The sequence below is a fragment of the Musca vetustissima genome, unplaced genomic scaffold (genome assembly GCF_032173495.1).
Source record: "Musca vetustissima isolate MV318-11 ecotype Yass unplaced genomic scaffold, APGP_CSIRO_Mvet_v1 utg11850, whole genome shotgun sequence".
NCBI lineage: Eukaryota > Metazoa > Arthropoda > Insecta > Diptera > Muscidae > Musca > Musca vetustissima.
Genome location: NW_026887177.1, coordinates 14,427 through 27,354, shown reverse-complemented (window position 1 = coordinate 27,354; position 12,928 = coordinate 14,427). Strand labels below are relative to the sequence as shown.

At 33.9% G+C, this 12,928-nt stretch overlaps 1 protein-coding gene across 1 annotated transcript; it reads right to left on the bottom strand.

Moving 5' to 3' along the window:
* Positions 1–11,828: 11,828 nt before the first annotated feature.
* Positions 11,829–12,287, bottom strand: LOC133334771 (uncharacterized). The gene has a single exon (XM_061543095.1). It carries the CDS (start codon positions 12,260–12,262, stop codon positions 11,831–11,833), a length of 432 nt encoding a protein of 143 aa, XP_061399079.1. The 5' UTR covers positions 12,263–12,287; the 3' UTR covers positions 11,829–11,830.
* Positions 12,288–12,928: the final 641 nt, after the last annotated feature.

Genomic DNA, 12,928 nt, shown 5'->3' with positions numbered 1-12,928 from the left:
ACTGCCTATGATTTGAATATCGATGGTAAGGATTTCTAAGACGCAATAAGTTCAAATATTTTGTGTTATGGAATTCCTAAGGGGATATGTATGGGAATGACTTTAAAACGTGTTTTTAGTCAATTTAAATATTTTCACATAATATAAGAGAATATTTATGTTTAAGGGAAAACCAGTAAGGAAAACCAGTAATGAAAGTCGGACGGGACAATATAACCTTCACCACTTTGGGTACATACTAGAGATGTTAATATCTACAATATTCCATAGATATAACGGACATAGAATCTTTGAACACTATTGAGTTGGTATCGGGCGATATTAAATGTGCTACCTAGATAGATATTTGAAGCAATTAAAAAAACTCCATACACATACCGTTCTCAAATCAATGAAAAATTGCGTGCCAAACAGACAGACTTGGATTTTTTGGTGTACCATTTGTATGAAATCGAGTAAAATTATGTATGGGAGCTTATATAAACACATGGACCTAATTGAGAAAGCGTCGTATACACTTTGTTTTTTGTTATCACTCTAAATTCAACTTAATAACCTATGTCAAATTTCCTGTAAATCGAACAAACATAGGCCCTTCGGTGCAACATTTACATAAAATCGAACGAAAATATATATAAGACCTATATATAAATCGGAACCGATTTTAACAAAACTTCGCAGATATCAGTCTGGTCCTAATTCAGTACTCTGTGCAAAATTTGGTCTCAATCGGACCAATATTGACAGTATGATGCTCTATTTACATAAAATCGGACTAAACCATATATAGGAGCTATATCTAAATCTGAACCGATTCCAACAAAATTCCGCGTACATAAGTATAGATCTGATTCAGTGCGCTATAAAAAAATGTTGTCCCAATCGGACAAATATTGGGAGTTTGATTCATCATTTACATAAAATCTATGGGAGCTATATCTAAATCTGCACCGATTTTCTCCAATTTCAATAGGGTTCGTCCTTGGTCCAAATAAGTGAACTGTGGCAAATTTCATGCAAATCGGATCACAAGTGCGACCTGTACTTTGTTAACAAAAATACATGGACGGACGGACAGACGGATATGCGTACATCGACTCAGAAATTGATTCTATGCATATTCTCAAATGGAACCTTGGGTCTATCTCGATTCCTTTTGCCCACAGTATAGTGAAGGGTATAATTAAAAGGCCAAGTTTGGTATGGATTATTATTGATTTATTTGGAATATAATTTACTCTATTCCCGAGTCAGAATATGCAAGGACATTTTTGGACGTCAAATACGAATCTACTACTGACTAAACATCGGAATCCGAAATATCCAAAAATTGAGATTTTCACTTAAAATTTCATAGGGACATTCTTGAATTAGTGTAGAATCGAATTAATTCAAAATACAAAATTAAATTTTTTTGGAAACCGAGAATGGGGTCCCCTTAAGGTATTTCGAAAGTCCTCGATAATTTGTTCTTCCCATGTTTCTGGGTGGGTTAAAAACGTTATAATAGTGATTATAACAATATATATAGTTATAGTCACGTGGTATGTAGTGAAAAAATAGCACAAACAAACTTCCATTAAACAACACAACACATTGTGTACGTCAAACTGAACTGGATACGTTTAGGCTAAACATTTCTCAATGGAAATGTCAAAAGGCACAAAGCAACAATTAGTGTTCCTGGGTCACAAACATAGTCTTATGGCTAATGAGGGTATATGCACTTTGATACGGCGAAAATGTGCCTCATCGAAATATTGGTTTTAGAACACGGATTCGGTGCAAAAATCCGTTTCAGAAAATTTGATGTCGGGTTAATAAATCTATCAAAACTTTGTTTAATTTGAAGATGGGGAATATCAATCCACTTATTCTGGTACCGCCCTCAAAAAATCGGACTATCCGATTTTAACCAAACTTTGTAAAACCTATTGTCTTTACCAAGCCTAGGTCAAGTAGGAAGATGGAACCCACTGATCCACTCCTTCTGGTACCTCCCCCACAAAGGGTCAACATTTTCAATATTTCTAAATATTAGGCTAATGAAATATCCGATTTGAACCAAACTTTGCACAACCTATTACCTTTACCAAGCCTAGATCAAGTTTGAAGATGGGATGCATTGGTCCACTCCATCTGGTACCTCACCCACAAATTATCGAAATTTTCAAATTTTCATTTATAAGTCCAATATCTGGCGATTGGAATGTCCGATTTGAATCAAACTTTGCACAATATATTACCTTTACCAAAGCGTATATTAAGTCCGAAAATGGGATTATTTGGTCCACTCTTTCTGGTATCCAATTTGTCTAAATTTTTCATATTAATGAATCCAATGTCAAGCGAAAGGAATGTCCGATTTGAACCAAATAAAACCTTTGTATAAGTCCGAAGAATTCCTCCGCAAACCATAGGGTGAGGGTATATATCTGTCGGCACTTTTTTACCTGTTAAACATTTATTTATACATTAGAGTAAAGTCTATTATACCAAATCTCCAAACATATAGGGATATTAAAAATATTAAATCTCTAAATGTCAAACAACTAACACACTCCCATATTGCAAAAACATACATTTGTATCTCAACGAAAAAAGTGCTTAATTTTTTTGTTTTTCTGTTAAATCCGACCCTGAAATTTATCCACCTCAGTTTTAAATAACGCAACCGCACTTCGGCGGCACGAGCAGTTCAAATGTCGTATGAAATTCATAAAGATACCTTTTATTTTTTGTTGTTTGTTGATCATGTATGACCATGTATACCAGCGCTAGACAGTCATACCGACTGGCGGACGGACATACAATGTTCTAAATTGTCAATTGAAACTTATTATCTCAAAGCTAAATCTACATAAGACGACAACGGCGATGATGATTGTTGTTGTTGTGTTGTTGTTAAGTTTCTTCAACGTTACTACTGATGAATGGGGCATTGACGACGATATATATTTTTTTGAAGCTTCTAAATGAGAAACATGGTAAAAATATACAACTAAAATTGTTGTTGTTCTGGGGAGGGGATTTTTATTCCTATAGATACATACATACCTACATTAATTGTATATTTTTCTTACTTACTGATATTGTGTAATGATAATTGCGGCTACTGATCTTCATTTAACGTCCACACATGTAATTACGTCCATTTAGTTGGAAAACCAATTTGCGGTCATATATATTTTTTTTGTTGTTTTTTGTTTTTGTTATTTTTTATGAAGAAAACAAAAAACTTGTCTTATGAATGAAAATGAAAAAAAAACTATTATTGTAATCAATTTGAATTTGAATACACCAACTGTCTTTCAAGACCATAAATCATCGATGCAACATTTATTGACCATTTACTGTGTTCTTATTTCGTTTATGCATTTTCAATACAGACCCCTAAGTCAATTGAATGTTAACCCTGTACAAAAAATTAAGCCTCAATAAATAAATATTTATTGGATATTAAAATGTGGAATGTGAATATTTATTGTAGAAGAAAAGCTGAGAATTGTTACAGTGACCACAACATTAATTAAGACAATTTCGTCGGATGACCCAGAATTGTAAACTCAACAGACGAAAATAATAAATTTCAAAATTTCCAAAATTATTCTATATTTTTTTAAGGGATGTCAACAAGATCTAAAAGTGATATTTATACCCTACACAACTATGTTGTCAGGGTATTATAGCCTTGTGCAGCCCCAGGGGGATTGGGCCAAAGAATAAGCATGCCTGTTTTGCTAAAGATCGGTCAATTCTTAGCGGATAAAATGGACCATGACTTTTGAGTGAAAAATTACAAAATTTGTATACTATAGCGTATATATTTACTTCTGAAGGACATTAGACCCGAGAAGTATATACTATATATATTATAATATATACAAGAGAAGTGGTTGACCTTTAAATTGATACCAATTATATTGTCGTATATACTCGGATGTGGGAGTTACACGTAAACATTTCAGGTGTTTACGTATTCAGATATAAACCATTACCACACTAGAGGGCGATAATATAGCGCTGATCGCCTTAAAATGTTCCAAGGACAACGTCTATATGTTTCGGTCATGATCAGATAATAATTTTAGGATGGGTCGAAAACTTATTTCTTTAGAAGTAATTAGAAAGGTTGTACTGAATACTGGTAATATTCGGAAAATTGTGTCAGTGTAATGAAGAGGTGCTGTTGACCTCTAATCGGGCCAGAGGATGCAACAATCACTAAATATTACCAAGGATCGGAATAAAAATCCACAGAAAGATAGAGTTCTGTGGTAGTTGTGTAGGGTATCGTATGGTCGACCCCGTCTGACTATACTGCTCCGCTCACTGGTTTTAGATATATTTCCAAAATATTTTTAATAGCCATTTTTTCAACGACCATTACAAGGCGAGGATTTTGTTAAAGAATATTTTTTCAACGACCAAGGCGTGGATTTTTTAAAGAATATTTTTTCAACGACCATTACAAGGCGTGGATTTTTTAAAGAATATTTTTTCAATGACCATTACAAGGCGTGGATTTTTTAAAGAATATTTTTTCAACGACCATTACAAGGCGTGGATTTTTTAAAGAATATTTTTTTCAACGACCATTACAAGGCGTGGATTTTTTAAAGAATATTTTTTTTCAACGACCATTACAAGGCGTGGATTTTTTAAAGAATATTTTTTTCAACGACCATTAAAAGGCGTGGATTTTTTAAAGATTATTTTTTCAACGACCATTGAAAGGCGTGGCTTTTTTAAAGATTATTTTTTCAACGACCATTAAAAAGCGTGGCTTTTTTAAAGATTATTTTTTCAACGACCATTAAAAGGCGTGGATTTTTTAAAGATTATTTTTTCCACGACCATTAAAAGGCGTGGATTTTTTAAAGATTATTCTTTCAACGACCATTACAAGACGTAAATTACTAATGTGATTTATTATAAATACTTTGTTGTAGACAAAAATCCACTAATACATTTAAGTGGTTTTCCAGTTTTCCAGCATCTCACCTCTTAATTTATTTGTTGAAAACGAAGCCCTGTCAAATCACATCACATTTACAATTGACAACATTTCATTTTGCTAATTAATAGAATTGACAACAAAACTAAGGTAATAAATTACTAAAAATCGACACAATCATTACTACTCCTCTAATCGCCAATGACATTCGTTGGTTAATTTATATCTGTCGATTTGTTGTATAGTTGTTCATGTTTGTTGTTGTTGCTGCTGTTTTTTCTCTCTCTATATAGAATTGGTTTTAATTTCAAGTTCCACTTTTCAGATTGCGATTTTTTGATATTGTTGTTTTCGCTTCTGTATTTGTCATTCATTTCAATTCATAGATATTTTTGTAAAGCTTCCCACAACAATCTGTTGACGGTTAAGTCGATCGTCATGCAACCAAACGAACGAACCAACAACCAACCAGTCAGCCACCGCACATCAAAATGTGTGTCAATCTAAATTCGATCATGTAAAACGATCTCAATTATTGACGTGTTATATATATATATATATATATGTACAAATGGTTTTGTTGTAAGTTTGCACACATATCGATGAACATAACTACTTATACATAAGTAGAATATAGCTATGCATGGAATGTGAAAACTATGTCAATTTGTTTCCGAATAGAAAATTGAGATGTACCAACATTTACAATAGAAAAACCTGTAAGGAAAATAGTAAAGTCGGACGGGGTCGACTATATGATACCTTCACCACTTTGTGTATGTTCAAGAGATGAATCCTAATAGACGTTGAAGGACCATTAACACGAAAATGGATCCATAAACATGCAAGCTATACTAAATTTTTCATTAGGTCAGATCTGAACCCATTTCAATGATACTTGCCAGAGATTAACTTATATTAAATACAGTTCATTGCACAAAATTGTGTGGCAAGCGGACAAACTTTGGGTCTTTAGTGCACAATTTACATTAAATCGGACGAAAATATATATCGATACTCAGGAAACTCAACACACATCATTCTAGACCTAATTCATTACGCTATGCCATATTTCGTGCAAATCCAAAGATATAGGGACTTTGGTACACCATTTATCTAAATCTAGACCAATTTTCAGGAAACTTAACACACATAATTCTAGACCGAATTCAGTACGCTGTGCCAAATTTCGTGCAAATCGAAAGATATATAGCGACTTTGGTACACCATTAATATTAAATCAGACGAAAATATATATGGGAGCTATATCTAAATCTGGACCGATTTTCATGAAACATAACACACATCATTCTAGACCTAATTCTGTAAGCTGTGCCAAATTTCGTGCAAATCGAAAGATATATAGGGACTTTGGTACACCATTTACATCAAATCGGACATATTTTCGTCCGGGACTTATATCTAAATCTGAACCGATTTTTCTCAATTTCAATAGTGTTCGTCCTTGGGCCAAATAAGTGACCTACGCCAAATTTCATCCAATTCGGATCATAAATGCGACCTGTAATTTGTTTACAATATAACATGGGCATACGGACGGACAGACGGACATCCGTAAATCGACTCATAAAGTGATTCTATGCATATTCTCAAAAGGAACCATGTGTCTATCTCGTTTCCTTTTGCCTGTTACAAACATATACACAAAGACATAATACCCTGTACCACAGTGTGGTGGTGGGTATAATGAGGTCAGTTGAACTGACATTTACTAAGAAAAAACTAAGCTCGGGCCCTAATAAAAATATATTATAACCTCTAAAAAATCTACGCTTATAAATGGTCATTGGAAAAATATTTCTAAAAAAACAGGCCTTAGGTGGTCCTAGTAAAAATATTATTTAAAAAGTCCACGCCTAGAAAAAAGCCTTTGGTGCACCTAAGAAAAATATTCTTTAAAAAACATCACCTTAATTGTCTCTGAAAAAATATATTTAAAAAATCTACGCCTATAGATAACCCTTGAAAAAATTAATATAAAAATATTTTCTGTGCTCTGATTTTTCAACCGCCTCTTTTAGTCTACAGATCTTTTATAAATACTGGTATTCATATAAGCCACTGCCAACTTCTATGCGTAAAATTGCATTACGCTTATTTAACACTCCAGATATGATGGTCTGCATGCCTGTTGATTGACTACTGGGCCGCACTCAGTAACCCAGTAACCCATCGACAAAAGACCATATTGAGAGGCGTAATTCAATTCAGCTGCAAAAATCGCTTGCAATATCCACATTAAAAGCTACTGGCATCATTTTTGCTGTGAGATTTTTCAAAACCTTTTATTCCAAATCCGACCGCATCGGATAAGAAATATGTATGCGAGCGAGCGATCCATTCGTTCGTATATATGAATGGCTATGAATGATATAAATTGAAATTGAATGTTTTGGCTGATGAGAATGTGTGACACAGTTTGTCGATCAGAGTAGTACATACAGACATATGTGCTTGTTTTATGTAATGCTGTTGTTTGGTTTTGTGGCAACGGTAATGACTTTTGAAAGTTGTTTTTTTTTTTTTTTTTGTGTGTTCATATGTCGATTGTAGGCTTTTTAATCACTGCGCAATGACGACTCTATGTCACTGTGTCACCTTTCATATGCTAATGTAATTTTTATCGAAATATAAAACATGTTTGAATCTCGCTGGCATTCATGTGATTGGTCAAAAATAATGGCAGTGTCATTTTTGTGGGTTTTGTGCAAACACATTATGAGATAATGAGAAATTCCCACGCAAAGGGATTTTTTAAATCAATTTGTCAATAACAAAAGACATAAATTGCCGTTTTGAAAGATATATTGTGATTGTAATATTTCCTATTATGACCATTGGCGGAAGCTTTGAACAATAGGAGGCATAGCCATGATTGTATTTTAATAGTTGTAAGATTTCCCATCAAGGACGTATGATATACAGAACAAGTTTTGATTTTCTCCGTGGGAAATTGAGCAAAACACATATAAAAAAATAAAAGAAGAATACATTGTTTAGAATATAATCTATAAGTTTTATAGATGGTTATTAATATAATAATTAAAACCAGCAAGGAAAGTAGTAAAGTCGGACGGGGCCGACTATATGATACCCTGCACCACTTTGGGTATATTCAACAGATGAATCCTAACAGACGTCGCATTTTTAAAGGACCAGTAAAATTAAATTGGATCCATATACATGTCATTCTGCAATTGACACTAAATTTTTCATTTGGTCAGATATAAAAGCTATATCTAAATCTGACCCGATTTCAGGAAACTTAACACACATAATTCTAGACCTAATTCATTACGCTGTGCCAAATTTCGTGCAAATCGAAAGACATATAGGGACTTTGGTGCACCATTTATATTAAATCAGACGAAAATATATATGGGAGCTATATCTAAATCTGAAACGATTTTGAGGAAATTTGACACACATCATTCTAGACATAATTCATTACGCTGTGCCAAATTTCGTACAAATCGAAAGATATATAGGGACTTTGGTGCACCATTTACATTAAATCGGACGAATATATATATTTGGGAGCTATATGTAAATCTGAACCGATTTTCAGGAAACTCAACACACATCATTCTAGACCTAATTCATTACGCTGTGCCAAATTTCGTGCAAATCGAAAGATATATAGGGACTTTGGTGCACCATTTACATTAAATTGGACGAAAACATATATGGGAGCTATATCTAAATCTAAGTCGATTTTTCCAAATTTCAATAGGGTTCATCCTTGGCCAAATAAGTAACCTGTGCCAAATTTCATCCAAATCGGATCATAAGTACAGGCCAAAGTACAGGTCGCATTACTTTATTCACAAAAATACATGGATCGGACGAAAATATATATGGGAGCTATATCTAAATCTGAACCGATTTTCAGGAAACTTAACACACATGATTCTAGACCTAATTCATTACGCTGCCAAATTTCGTGCAAATCAAAAGATATTAAGCGACTTTGGTGCGCTGCCAAATTTCGTGCAAATCAAAAGATATTAAGTGACTTTGGTGCACCATTTACATTAAATCGGACGAAAACATATATGGGAGCTATATCTAAATCTGAACCGATTTTTCCCACTTTCAATAGGGTTCGTCCTTGGGCCAAATAAGTGACCTGTGCCAAATTTCATCCAAATCGGATCATAAATGCGACCTGTACTTTGTTCACAAAAATACATGGACGGACATGCGTAAATACACTGCGTATCATAACTATAGACGCACCCTTAATTCAATTGGTATGTTAGTTGAGAAATAAAATGGACCCATTAAGTTATTATTCACAATAAAACGATCAAAAACACATATCATTGAACAAAAATAATTAATTTATTCTTTATGGTTTCGCCGAATTCTGCACTTTCAAAATTGCTGGTGTTGCATAACTATAGACGCACTTTTACAAAATTAGAAAAATTTATTTTTTAAAACTTAAATAAAATAAAATTACTTTTATAAATAATGGGTAGGACCTCCCTTATTTTGAATAAGTTCAAAAATTTTATCCATCACACTGTTGATCAAAATTATTCGCAAGTCTTCATCGATTGACCGCCATTCATCGAAAACCACTTCTTGGAGGTAAAATACAGTTTGGTATTGGAGGTTTTCGGCATAGACACGATGAGTCAAGATTCCACACATGTTCTCGATCGGATTCTGGTCGGAAATTTTAATATTTTTCGATTTTAACCATACTTGAGTATGGCGACTTTTATGAACTGGTGCGTTGTCCTGCTAAAAAACGAGTCCTTGATTGTTGCTGCTTTCCCAAAATGTCAATAATTTGTCTTCCAAGACTTGAACGTACTCCATTGAATTCATTCGACAACATGGAAATGTCAAATAAAGGCTATAAAATGCTCCCAAGGCCATTAAGGAACCGCCACCGAAATATTGTATTAAGAAATAACGATATTTCGGTAACCGCCACCTTGGGAGCATTTTATAGCCACGGAATGCTTTATTTGACATTTCCATGTTGTCGGATGAATTCAATGGAGTACGTTCAAGTCTTGGAAGGCAAATTATTGCAATTTTGGGAAAGTAGCAACAATCAAGGACTCGTTTTTTAGCAGGACAACGCACCAGTTCATAAAAGTCGCCATACTCAAGTATGGTTAAAATCGAAAAATATTAAAATTTCCGACCAGAATCCGATCGAGAACATGTGTGGAATCTTGACTCATCGTGTCTATGCCGAAAACCTCCAATACCCAACTGTATTTTACCTCCAAGAAGTGATTTTCGATGAATGGCGGTCAATCGATGAAGACTTGAGAATAATTTTGATCAACAGTGTGATGGATAAAATTTTTGAACTTATTCAAAATAAGGGAGGTCCTACCCATTATTTATAAAAGTAATTTTATTTTATTTAAGTTTTAAAAAATAAATTTTTCTAATTTTGTAAAAGTGCGTCTATAGTTATGCAACACCAGCAATTTTGAAAGTGCAGAATTCGGCGAAACCATAAAGAATAAATTAATTATTTTTGTTGAATAATATGTGTTTTTGGTCGTTTTATTGTGAACAATAACTTAATGGGTCCATTTTATTTCTCAACTAACATACCAATTGAATTAAGGGTACGTCTATAGTTATGATACGCAGTGTAGACTCAGAAATTGATTCTATGCATATTCTCAAAAGGAACCATGTGCCTATCTCGTTTCCTTTTGCCTGTTACAAACATATGCACAAGGACATAAGACCCTGTTCCACAGTGTGGTGAAGGGTATTAAAATCGACGATGTCCTATGAAATTTTATTTACCTTGGATGAATCGAAAAACTATAAAAATTCCAGACCATGCCTTTATATGACCCTTTAAAAAATATTCTCTATCCACGCTTATATTGCCTTAAAAAATTCCCTATCTAATCCACGACTTTATATTGCCCTTTAAAAAATATTCTCTGAAACTCCACTATTATAAATGATCTTTTATAAAATATTCTCTAAACTAAAAAAAATAAAAATATATAGTAAATGTCTTTAATGGTCGTTGAAAAAATATTCTTTAAAAATCCACGCACGCACCTGCATCGATATAGGGTACCACAAGATCGTGTACACCGCCTCTTCTATTCTATTTCTTCCATTGATATTCTTAGGCCACCAAAAAGGTCAAACAATGTGGTATTTTCAATTGATTATTATTTGTTTTTGGTATTCAATCCGATCTGAAAAATCTTGCTGTCAATAGAAATGAGTCAAACTGAAAACCAAAGAGCACAACGAATCTGAAGAGAAAGAGTAGATGAACATGAGTTTTATTGGAGTTGCCAACTTGTTTTCAAGTTGAAAAAAATGTGCTCGACTCTCTTGCTCTCTTTTACTCCAGGCTTAAAAATGTTGACATGAAGAAGAAAGAGGACAAGGGAAGAATAGAAGAAGACAAAGAAAATATGACAAAATAGCAAATAATAATAAAAGCAAACACACCACAAAAAAAGACTACCACCTTCAAGTGAATAAAAATAAATAAAAAAATAAAATAAAACAATAGTAAGTATTTTTGTTCTTTTGTTAAAAATATATTTTTTTATTTTCTTAAAATATATATAGAATCGATTTTAACAATATAGAGTCATTGTTTATTACTAAAGTCTGGAACTTATAAACAATATATGTTAAAAAGTAAAGCTATTCGAGAAATATGAACCCTACAAATAGAATTGTCGTTGTTTAAGAAAGAAATGCTTGTAAGTAGGAAGTTTTTTGGAGTTTGTTACCCTTTTGTCCCAAAATCCAGAAAACAGAAACTGTTCTCCAAAACAGCATTAATGGAATTACATTGTGATGTAAGCAGCGAGGCTACCGCCTAAAATATTTCTAGAAGAGATTTTTCAGCCACAATCCAAGCACCGCTACCACTACACTCAACACTGAGAGCAGAGGTTGTTGATACACACCAGCGGCAGTGTTACACCCATCTGTACTGCAGGTATAAATACACGATCTGTATTCCATGCGATCACCTTTGTTGCGTACATAGTCACAATAGTTGCCCAAATCTTTGGAAGAACAAAAACGTTTCGCCCCAATACCTCCCTCGAAACGGCCAACATGTTTTATACAGAATTTGGCACCATGGACATTGGAACAATTTTGTGGCTGGATATCGGGTTCATCGAAACGTTCAAAAAACTCGCCACACTGGAAGGGATTATTGGTATCCGAACCGTCACACACATAACAATCGATGGCCAAAACCGAACTTAACACGGCACACACAATTGCACTTTGTAATAAAAGTTTCCACATATTCCCGCGTTTCTTCTTTTCGAAATTTCCTGGATTCTTTCTTTCCTTGCTTTTTTAGTCAAGGTAGGGTTACAAAAACAAAAATCACTTTACTGGGTGTTGTTTTGTTGTTATTACAAAACTTGCTTACTGACTGTCTGTCCCTCTGAACGTTTGACAAACCAAAGCAAAACACTCTAATGTCAATTATATACTGACGTTTCTCCATTATCTGTTCGTTTATTCGCTCCTCATTGTTGGGTGTTTTGCTTTGGTATTTCTATGGCGTCACTTATGGCCGTTTTTAGTCGTTTGGGGGTAACAACTGAGCCTCTCTTTTTCTCAACTTCTCTCGGAATTACGACTCTTGAGTTTTTCTCTTTTAAAACTCTCTTTTTAAAGCGCGTATTAATTTTTGTTTTGATTTTATTGGCCTTTTTACTTGCTGGTTCGTCTATCTACCCATCCACATAAATACCCTTAAACGTGTTCTGCCACATTTTCTTTATGGCCATTCTTTTTGTTTCCCGGGGCAACAACATTGCAACGTCATCAATTTTCTTCTATGGCCTGTTGCGTAGTTACCAATTGGCCTTTTAGTATTGGTTTGTTGTATTACGACGTTGTCGTTGTTGTTTGGTTACCTTTTTCAAACTGAACAATTAAATCCATCCAATGTTGCTGCCG